We start from the raw sequence: 12,025 nt of genomic DNA, 5'->3' as shown, positions 1-12,025 counted from the left end.
CATTTCGAAAACTTCAAATTAACAGGGAGCAAAAGAGTAACTAAAAAAACAAAATGCGAAAGTAAACGTCAATATAATCTCACTTCTGCGCATTTGCTCTCTATTCCATGCTTTCCAGAATCTTAGTGTTACGACTCGCCACTTGATCTTGAAGGAGGAAGAACCTAGAGTCTTAGAGAGGCTTGTAGAAGACTCTAGATTCTTGTAGAGAAGTCTTGAAAGACTTAGAGTTCTCTACACCTCTAGAGTGTAGAGAATTCTAGAGTAGGAACTTCTTTGTAAATATAGAAGGATTTGTATAGTAATTTTTATTTACACTTAGACCCCTTAGGAGTAGTATAAATAGATGGACATTCATTTGTAACAAACCATTCAGAAATCAAGCATTCTTCCAAATAATACAAAACATTCTTCATAAAATCTCTCTTGTCTTTCTTACAATTTAGCGTTCCCTTAGCGATCTAGTCTTAAAGGCTTACTTGACCTTGCAAGATCGTAAAAGATTCGTGAGTAAGTTGTCAAGTGCCGCACGGAAGTCTTAGTTGAGTCTAAGTCTGTGACATTAGCCTTGTTTGTAAATGTTATGTGAATTCATGATATGAAATTGAAGTTTTGTTTCAGCATGCAATTTGAATTTCTTAAGTCGTTATTTTTTCTCATAAACATGAAAAATCTTTTCTCAATTCTTATACAATCTTACCAAATAAGTAATTCATAGTTCATAAACAAGTGATTGGAATATCCTAATACATCGTATTGATAAATCGCATATCTTCATGTGTCCATGCTTCTTTTATAATTAAATGTTTGCAACGACAATCTTCCACATACACATTATTTATAAAGATCTATTGATCAATAATTGTAGTAACTATTTATTCTTTAACATAATCCTTTCATGATACAAACGATTTCTTCCCATAGAGCATGAGACCTTTTTTTTTTGTAAAATTTAAAATGATGGGTCTTTTTTTAGAATATTTAATTAGAATATTAATGTTTAAGTTGAGAACAAATTAATATGGATAACTATCCCACTACGTAGATCTGTTATCCAAATTTGAAAATAAAAACACATACATCATTAGTTTGAAAAAAATAAAAAAAGGGAGGAAAAAAGAAAAAAACAATTAATATTTTTAGGTTCTTCAATAAAAAATTATACTCCAATTTATTTATTTAACTAGATACCGGTTGCCCTCAATATATATTACTTGAGAGTATTGACAAATATTGATAAGGCGACAATTAGTCAAAGACTTGCTAATATATATACATGCGCATATATTGTTTGTAACACTCATGATTGCATTGTTTACATATCATTTACATATTTACATAAGCTTATATCTAGGGATGGCAATGGAGCGGAGTGGAGCGGGGCGGATTGAGCTCAATTCGTAAATTTTTTAAATCGTTCCATCTCGTCCGGCGTAATAATTTTTTCATTTTCAATTTGCCCCGCATATATTTTTATATTTTTTTTAATTGGGTTTAATATGAAAAATAAAATTATTAATTTTTTTTTGCTAATTGACATCTCAACAACTAATTAATTGTTTCTAGCTAACATTTCAACAATTATTTCTTAATCGCTAATTAACTCTAATTAACATTTGTCTAGTTTAAATTCAAAAAAAAAAAGAAGTTAAAATTAAAGTCAAATTTTAATATAAAAATTTTATATCTTTGATTTTTACTAATTACACAGATTTAATTTTTTTTGAATTCCTATTAGATACTTTAAACCCGCATTAAACCCGCAACCCTCCCTACCCCACATTAATTTTGATAATAATTACTTAAACCCGCCCCGCATCCTCCCCACCCCACATAACTCTAAACCCGCTCCACTCCGCCTAGATCTAAACACGCCCGTATCCGCCCCGCTCCGCCCCGCCCCTTTGCCATCCCTATTTATATCGGCAAAAGGTAAAGCCGTAATGCAGTTACTATGTCGGTGACTGACATATACTGTTGTAATAGTGCGTGGATGACAAAATACATGTGGAGATTTCAAGTTGAAATGGGGAAAGTGTCTTAAGTAGTGAATGTAGAGAGTAATAACAGCAGAGTGCACGTACCTTGTTACAGCATCGGGCGTCGTTCTCTTATTCATCTTTAATTCATTTTTTCAAAATAAAATAAAATATATATCTACTTAAATTATAACGAGAGGAGTATATTTAAATCAAAAATATAATGAAGGATATATATAAACTATTTTCAATAACACTTAGGCTTTTTCGGAAAAAAAATATATATGTACACCTTTTGACTTAATTGCAAAAAACAATTCTGCTATTAATTTATGTTCCAACATCGTGACTATAAAAAAACATGGTGATTGGCTGCACCTTGGACCCCTGCTTCGCATTAGACTCTTTGCAATAATTATCATACATGATTGCACTTCGGAATAATTACAAAATCTAACTACTCTTTTAATTATATAGCAAAATTTTAGTTTCTTCTAGTTTGTTTCTTTCTTACTATCATCATAGCCCTCTCCTTGTTTTGACAAAAAGTCGTCCTCATCCAAGAAGATGTGATTGATTTATGGTGAAGGATCAGGGGTGGAGCCATCATGAGTTCAGGAGTTCGGTGGTGAAAGATTAGGGGTGGAGTCAACTTGAGTTTAAGGGTTTGTTTGAACTCTCTTCGACTAAAAATTATATTATTTATAAATAATTATAATATTTTTTTATGTATATATTAGATGTCGAACCCCCTTCGATAAATTTATTTGTCCATTCTTCAAATTTTGAACCCCTTTAATAAATAAAATGTAATTTTTTTGAGCGGTCACATACAATCTATCATGACTGTATGCGGCGATACAAGAAAATTAAGTGAATTCACATAATCTATTGTGATTGTATCCATGAAAATTATATATATTGATACATTCATTAGAGCAAATTAATATAAGTGATACAGAGTAATAATAGTTGATACAACAAAGAAAATAAATATAAATGAAATTAGAGCGAATGAATGCAAAATCTCATATATTTTTTGTTGTTTGTATTCTTATATACACTCATTATTTTTGAAGTGTAATATATAACTAATATATTGTATTTGTGTTTTTAACAAAAAATTGTACAACACATTTTAAGTCTCTCAATAAGACTCGTATTTGTTGATACAACCTAAATATGCATTACTATTATATAGAAGTGTGAAGAAGCACACAGCTGGCGGTTAACATGTATGCTTCCCTCACACATGATCAGCTTGGTCTGATGGTTGAAGCCTGATGTTACATGTCAAAGGTCCCTGGTTCGAACCCATGTAACAACATAAATTAATTCTACAACCCATTTTGCTTCTATGTGTTTTCATTAATTAAGTTTCCAAAGTTTATGGCTTTTTGCTTCTATATTTTTACATATTTAATTATTTTTCCCCTCCATTTATATTTAGTATTTTTTTTATTTCAATTTATTTGTCTTCTATAATTTTACATAATTAATTATTTGAAAAGGATAGAATATACGCAAATTCACTTAGAATTGATAAGAGAGAAGAAAATATCAAAGGATTGTCTATTTTAATCATCATGCCATTATTTCATGATAGAGAGATTGAGAGAAATTGGATGTGTTCAAAGTTATTAACGGTGCAAATCTAGTGATCTTTACCCTACTATTTTAGATTGTTGAAATAGCCTTTTAATATATAATTTAAGTCAGACCTTATTAAGATGCACCAAATTAAAACCTCCTATAATAAAATGTAAGGTAAAAGATAAAAAAGTAAAACTACAATACGCTAAATAATTACTAGCACTAGGTGCATATATCAAATGTGGTCCTTTTTCCAAATCTTAGAGCTGCTTGAATTATGCTACTTCATACTAAACAAAATTAAACATGCACAAATGAACATAAATTTCACTTGTTGATCGTATTTAAGTTATCTCATTATTTTTATTATTTTCTTAGTAGTTATTTTGAAACAGAACGAGTAATATATATTATTTAAAAATTATATAAAAAATAATATAAATTATAATAATTAATAATTTAAATATTTAAAATAATAAAAATAAATTTTTTAACTTTAAAAATTTTATTTGTATCATATAAATTAAAATAAAATAAATATATTGAGTCGTGGAGGCCAATGTCTAGTATGAAGACAATAGCGAAACTATACGTAAAAGTCGTGTCTCTCTCTGGTAAAATTATAAAATTGGTGCACCAATTACAATACACCACAACTATATAGCCCTCTATTTCTTCTCTTTCACTTTCTCTTTATCCATCAACAACTTCAGCCAAACCCTAAAAATTTACTTTAACAAATCCATCCTTCGACTGTCAATTCCTTCTATTCTATCTTTTCTTTGTTTTCTTGAGAAGAACGAACGAAAATTCAAGAAGAAATATTGGATTTTTTTGAAAAAAAATTGGTTGAAATGATGGGGAGTAACAGAAGGGAAGAAGGGTCTGTGATGGTGAAGAATTCTAATGTATTTGCGGCGCTTGATACTTTGAGGAAGAAGAAGAAATCTGATAAGGAGAAGACTAAAGGGTCGTCGAAGAAGGAACAGGAACCGGAAGTTCTATGGACTCCGGCGCCGTTGACGGTGAAATCTTGGGCAGATGTTGATGACGAAGATGATGACGATTACTACGCCACTACTGTTCCTCTTCAGTCTTTTGTGGGTTCAAATGAATCTGAAAAAAAAACTGAACCTGTTGAGGTATTTTGCACTTTTGCATGTTTTTTATGTTTTGTTCCGATTTTTATCTTTGTTAGTGAAGATTTTCCGGTTATTATCTTTGGATATGTAAATTTTCCGATTTTTATGCCGTAGATAGGAGTGCGATAGATTGAATTTTCACCTCTTTGATTATATTTGGGAAGTGGTTGAAGAAGCCAACTAAACTAGCAAAGACATCGTTATATCTTCTATAGTAAATTAAATTAATTAAAACAGAATTGATCACTTTACTGTGCTTCAACCCTGAACTTGTGGTCTGCTCTATTAGGACTTGTTGAATTCCAATAGGAAGTAATTTGTTTCCAAGTTAGTGTTTCTCTTATAGTACATGCTCTATCTCGCACTTGTTCCTACACTATCTTCGTTTCAATTGGTTCGTCTGGGTGTTTAAGAAAGTAAAAAAATATTAATCTTGTATTCTTAAACTAAATATATGTAGAATGTATCAAATTGTCGTTTAATCTTGTGGTTTTAAACATGCCTAGTAAAAAGTTGAAATAAAGAGTTGTCAAAAAGGAAAAGAGGTATTCTTTTTTAAATGGACTAAAAGGGGGCTGTGGCTGCAGAGCATAGTTAGTGTTTTCCTTTTCTTTTTTGGACACCCAGAGTTTCACAAGTTAGTAGTTTCTTCCAAGCATATTTTATATTCCTTATACTCCCTTCTCTCATGTCGATGTTTTCTGCACCATTTGTTCTTCAAAATCTAGGGATTAATCTTCTTTCCTGAGGGGATAGAAAGTTCAAAGAGAAGGAAAAGGAAGTAAATAACACAAACTATTGCAATATTTGGTAGCCATAAAAGTTTGAATGTTTATTCCAGTTAGTACTGTGCATATACTGAATTTGTAGTTGGGGTTGCAGGAAACAGAAAGTGAGGACGACCTTCTTGATGAAGATGAAGATGTGGAGGATAATGACCACGAATCTGAGGTTCCAGAACATGCTGAGCCAGTAGGCCAAAAGATAGAAGCTTCACCAGTTCCGAAAGAAACTGAGAGACAACTATCCAAGAAAGAGAGAAGGAAAAAGGAGCTTGCTGAATTGGAGGCACTTTTAGCTGATTTTGGGGTTGAACAAAAGGAGAAAGGTTCAGACGACTTACCTGGTAATCTTTTTGCCTAGTGTAATTGATAATGGTGTTTCCCTTTGTAAATAGTTATTGAAATTGTGATGAAATTGAGGGTCCACCTCCTTAAGAATGATATCATATTCTCTTTTATTTTGTGGACTACTTTTTCTTTTGGTCTGCACTTGTTGGTCATCGTGTGGTTAAGATGCCTAGTTTGACTCTATGGGTATCGGGAGGTGGATTTAAATGTTTCTCTATAATTACAGATGTTGCCCATGAGAAGAAAGGGGGTGACCAGCAAGGAGAGGATATGGAAAAGAAAAGTGGTGCGACTTCGGAGCCTAAAAGTGCAAAGAAGAAGAAAAAGAAGGATAAAGCATCCAAGGAGATGAAGGAATCAGAGGATCAGTCCAACAGTGTAGATGCCACTATTGGCCCCGAGGAAACTGGAGGAGCTGGGCAAGTAGAAAATGCGTCAACAGTGGATATGAAGGAGAGGCTGAAAAGGGTGGCTTTGGCAAAGAAAAAGAAATCCGGGAAAGAGACAGATGCTGCTGCAAGAGCAGCCGCAATAGAGGCTGCTGCACGGAGTTCCAAGCTTGCTGCAGCAAAGAAGAAAGAGAAGAGTCATTACAACCAGCAGCCGATGCGATAAATTATACCACAGCTTGGAATGATCAGCGTCAATGGTCCGAGTTCCAAACAGTTTGGTACACAATCGTTTTTTTGCTGATGTAGAAAAAGATTTGGGCTCTAGAGTTGGTCTCTAGAGCACATAAAAACATGGACTAGTTCTTGGAGCTTAGATTAAAAACTAAAGGGAAAAGTGTTACAAAAAATAAGTGTCTGGCTGGACAATTTTGCTGTATGAGAATTGTCTTTGGAGATCTGGAGAGTAAGTTTGTGTAGAAGTAGCACATTGATGCTAGTGCCTATTGAACTAGGGCTTTGGTGAATGAAATAGAAGTAGCATTGCCTTTTTATTGGATGTGAGTGAACTTTGATGAGATGGTTTCATAGAATTTCATTTGTTTGACGCTTGATGAATATAATTACTTGATATCTATGTTGGTGAAAAGTGATTGGTATGTAATAATATTGGAGCTGCAAAAATAAATTCTCATGTTGAGAGTAGCTATTATTTACATACTATATACCAAGGACAAACTCTCTAAAGGGGGCATCAATACTGCCAAGTTGATATCCATGTGATGGCTTTGGCTTGCTGTATTTACCACACGTGACAAGAAAAGAACATAAGAATTTCTATTAGAAGAGTAGATTTAGGAAATGGTGTCATGTTGGTTGTTGGTCAATAAAATTAAAGTTGAGGGTTGGTTAGTCATTTTCATTCTAAACTAATGTATTGGTGATTGCTAAATGTATGTGGCTTATATTTCCAGAGCCACCAAATGACGGTGGAAAAAATCCTCACTTTGAATTATTTCCTCCCTTCACTTTTACTTTATCGGTTATATATTTGAAAATTAGGTAAAAAGTACTATAAACTATAATAATTAGTAACTTAAAATATTTAAAAGATGTATAAAAAAATTTAATTGATTCTTCAAATTTCATTAGTGCTACATAAATTGGGACAGATGGAATAACATGTACATTATTTAAAATGATGTAAAAATTATTTTTAAATCATACATTTTCTTATCCTCTTCCCACCCTACGAGTAGTACAAAAAGAGGGATTAGCATTATTGACCCAATGATAAAGCACTAACACCTTCCTCGTTGGGGCTCCGCGCACTGAGAAAAGGCTGACGCGATGGAAAATCGGCCACTAGTTACAAAGTGAACATAAGTTATCGAGAGGGCTATCACAGTCAGGTGCGAATTTCTTACCCGAATTTGGAAACTACCCCTATTCCTATTTAGAGAGTTGATAGTTCCAGGGAAAGGCGGATAAGACGCGGTATCGGGACTAGTGATGTACGAATTATGAAAGCGTTGTTTTCATCCCCTCACCTACTCTAACCTTGCCAAACTGAGAATGCAGCATGTGAGATAAGGAGTATGTGATCAATGCCTTGGATCTATAACAGATACCACTCATTCTTTCTTGTTTGGGCATTTTGAAACTGTTAGCAATTGAGGACGAACTTCAGGCTTTCTATGAGAGAAGGCTCAAAGCCTATTGATTCACCAGTTTGCTAACATACTTGTCGGCTATCCGCACTCTGTAACCAGAATAGGGCTCTGGACTTAAAACCACCCGCTTTTAGAAGTCTGGAAGGCGGCGCCTAAACTAGTCGGACTTGCTTGATATAATAACTAACAACTTAAAATTTAAAAGACATAAAAAAAAATATAAATGATTCTCGAAATTCCATTATTGTTACATAAGTTTAGATAGGGGGAGTAATATATATTATTTAAAAATTATGTGAAAGGTACTATAAATTACGATAATTAACAATTTAAAATATTTTAAAGTCATATAAAAAAATTGATAGAAACAGTAAAAGTAACATATATTATTAAAAATTATGTAAAAAATTATAATTCACAATAATAACAATTTCAAATCCTATCCATATCTCATATTAAGACAAAAAAATATTTAATAAATATTGAGCCTATACTAATAAGGGGCTCCGATATCAAGTCTTCCACAAATTTCAATGTGTCTAAAATGTGCTAGCTAGAACTTAGAAGCATGGTGCAAGAAGTAATTTATTTTGCTAGCTTGAAGCCTAAGTTAGTCTCTAAGATTAATGACCTAACTTACTATTCTTTCTAATTTGTTTGGGGAAAATTACATTTATTAGACACAAAAAATAAACTAATTTTTCATCCATAGTCCACCCTTAATTAACTTTCTTAATGCACAGTCTAAAATATATTACATTGCCTGCCCCTTTTTTAGCCTATGCCCAATTCACTTGTTTAATACCATCACAGTATATATACTATAATGGTATGATTCAACATTTATGATACCATCACAGTATATATGTAATTATATATATATATATATATATATATACACACACACTATGATGGTGTCATTCAATATTTGTACAATTTTTTCTGAATGTATGTTATAGTATCATTGAGGAATTTATAAGTGTCTCATTAAGGATTGAGGATTGATTTGATGAAATAGTGGTTGTCCTCAATTATACAATTTCAATATCATGATAATATATGAATATATTGTGGTAGTATCATTTATGTACCATTGAATGACTTAAGAAAACTTTATGATATATATATATATATATATATTATGATGGTATCATAAAGTATTTGTGCAATTTTATATTATGTAATTTTCTATTTTACAATATACCGTTATGGTATCATTGATGATTTTAGAAGTCTATCATTAAAAATTGATGATTAACTTAGTGAAACAGTGGTTGTTCCTTAATTATACTATCTTAATATCATGAGAATCTATGAATATACTGTGATAGTATCATTCATGTATCATTGAATGAATATACTATGATGGTATTATTTAGTATTTGTTCCATGAATGATACATGAAAATAGTTTCAAATATACCCTCATTATACTTTCGGACTAAATATACTCCTAATGTTATACTTTTGGTTCAAATACACTTCTCTCATTATACTTTGGTACAAATTCGCCCGTAATTTTAACGGAATAACACTTGAAAAGCTCAAAATTATAATTCATTCCCAATTTTAAATATCTGATATTTTTAAAAATAAATAAAATTTTCAAGTACTAATTTAAGTTTTTTTTCTCTTAGAAATGACAATAGAAAATGCATTTGCATAATTTTAAATATTAATATATGAAATTTCTAAATACTAATTTGAGTTTTTTTTCTTACAAAATGATAAGTCATAAAATGCTGCAAAATAATTTTGCCACATTCTTGCTATTACAAACATAAAATGAAATTCTTCATAATAAGTCCGACATGATCTCATTCCAAATATTCTCACATTAGTGGCAACTTACATGTAGGCCAAGCATATGGTATCACAGTTGCATGCGTTGAACATTCTTGAGAGTGTGAGTATACTTTGAAAATATGTCCTCAAATCAAACACTTCATATATGTGCGAAATAGGACTTTCTTTATTGTAAGGTCACTTGAAACATGAAAATTGGTATAATTCTAAATCTTTGTCGGAAGCAAGATAAAAAAATCTTGTCGACACCTAAGTATGTTTGAGGTACTACTTGAAGTTATAGGAATTACCTCGAAGTCAATCTCAGTTATAAGAAAGGAAATGAGAAATATTTCTATGCAATCCTAACTGTTGGTACCAATTGTAGTCAAAATTTGACTCTCTCTTTATATTCTCTAAAAAAATTGCATTTGTCCTTTGAAATTGGATGGTTTGCTCTAAATAATATGACGTTAGGCTAATCTCATCGGTATGAGATGCCTATTTTACTTCATTGGATCGTCCATATCAAACGGGTGGCATATCTCATATTTTTAAGCTGTAAATATTACAAGTAATACAGTTTTCCATATAATTATGCTCATATTGCACATGTGTCTACTGATTATCTTGTCTTAGATTTTGCAGTACTCATCATCCACAGAATTGGAACTACATTTGACCTGATTCCTGCACCAACAGGATATGTAGGCGCCATAATGGCTCGGTCATGTTCCCCGTGAGATTTTCATTTCTCTCTTACAATGAAAACTGGGACAAAATTTTTGAGAAGATCTTAAAAATTCACAAGAAGCTACTATCTCCAGCAAGTCAAGATTGGAGATCATGTTAATATATGTAACTGGGACAGAATTTTTTAGAAGAATGTCAAAATCCTTTTTCAGCAGCTTGATATTTGTCAAGAGATCTAATTGGATAGAATTTTTGAGAAAGATCTTAAAAATTCCATCAAGAATTGTCAGAAGGTCGAAGTCAACTTCAAATGATCTCCAACATTGCTAGAATGGAGCGAACACAAATTCAAGATGCGAGCCACCGAGGCCTCGTATAAACTTCTATCAAAGACTTGAGTCCCAACGAACACAAATTATTCAAAAAAATGATAACATGTCAAATCATTCAAGAGGATGACATTTGCATATTTATTTGTCAAGAGGGTCATTGCATTTTCATTTGCCAAGAGGGACATTGCATATTCATTGTCAAGAGGGCCATTGCATATTTATTTGCCAAGAGGGTCATTGCATATTCATTTGCCAAGAGGGTCATTGCATATTCATTGCTGAGAGGGTCATTGCATATTCATTGTCAAGAGGTTCATTGCATATTTATCATCCAAGAGGATAACATTGCATATTATTGCCAGAAAGGCCATTCATATTATATTACCGAAAGTGGTAATATTATTGGCGAGAGGGCTATAGTATATTGATCTCATCAAAGAGAAACATTAACATTTTCCAACATTATAAACGTGTCTGAAGGGCATACGTAAGGCGCATCAAATATCAGAGAAGATTGAAAGTGCAACTTGCCAATGGATCATTATCCTACCAATGGACATGCATCATATCCTGCCGATGGATCATCATTCCTCCTATCAATGGACCAAAATATCCTACCGGCGGATTATCTTTATTCGTCCTACCAATGGACATGCATCATATCCTGTCGATGGATCATCATCATTCATCCTATCGATGGACTAACATATCCTACCAATAAATTTTCATTCGACCTATCGATAGAGCAGTATTATTCTACAATGGATCAATAGAGATTTTCCACATGCAAAGAGGATGAAATAAAGTTGGAACAACATCAAAGAGGATGCAGCACAACGTGGAATCATTTCTTAGCAGCGATCAGGGACACAGTCCGAAGAGGAATATCAAACTCATAGAACAAAAGCTGAGGAACGACTTCCACCAGAGTAAATCACATTCCTATCGGAAGGCGTGTGATTTTTGGAGTTCAACCATAATTCCAAAATCCGTACCAACCTCTTTTTATAAAAATAATAATGGAGTCAGTCAAAATGAGATTTGTCAATTTTTTTTGTTCGGAATCTCTTTTATCGATCTTATCCAAAGAAAGGGACAGATGTTGACACTCAATTTTGACCCTCCACAACACAAATTAACTATCGAATTTCAAATATTTTTTAAATAATTAGCTTTTATAAAAACAAAGATATTTTCATTTTATTCTTAACTATTTTTATTTTTTTTATAAATTTTAGTATATAATATACATATTTTTATAAACTATATCTTTGATTACTATTTATTTATTATTCAAAAATCATCTCAAA

The 12,025-nt window shown here is 32.1% G+C and overlaps 1 protein-coding gene across 1 annotated transcript; it reads left to right on the top strand.

Moving 5' to 3' along the window:
* Nucleotides 1-4,189: 4,189 nt before the first annotated feature.
* LOC129889396 (nucleolin 1-like) lies at nt 4,190-7,143 on the top strand. Its single transcript, XM_055964677.1, has 3 exons — nt 4,190-4,714; nt 5,597-5,840; nt 6,071-7,143. The coding sequence occupies exons 1-3, from the start codon at nt 4,427-4,429 to the stop codon at nt 6,457-6,459; spliced, it is 921 nt and encodes a 306-aa protein (XP_055820652.1). The 5' UTR covers nt 4,190-4,426; the 3' UTR covers nt 6,460-7,143.
* Nucleotides 7,144-12,025: the final 4,882 nt, after the last annotated feature.

The sequence above is a fragment of the Solanum dulcamara genome, chromosome 5 (genome assembly GCF_947179165.1).
Source record: "Solanum dulcamara chromosome 5, daSolDulc1.2, whole genome shotgun sequence".
In the NCBI taxonomy this organism is placed as follows: domain Eukaryota; kingdom Viridiplantae; phylum Streptophyta; class Magnoliopsida; order Solanales; family Solanaceae; genus Solanum; species Solanum dulcamara.
The sequence above is the reverse complement of the archived record's forward strand: the minus strand, read 5'-3'. Positions and strand labels throughout refer to the sequence as shown.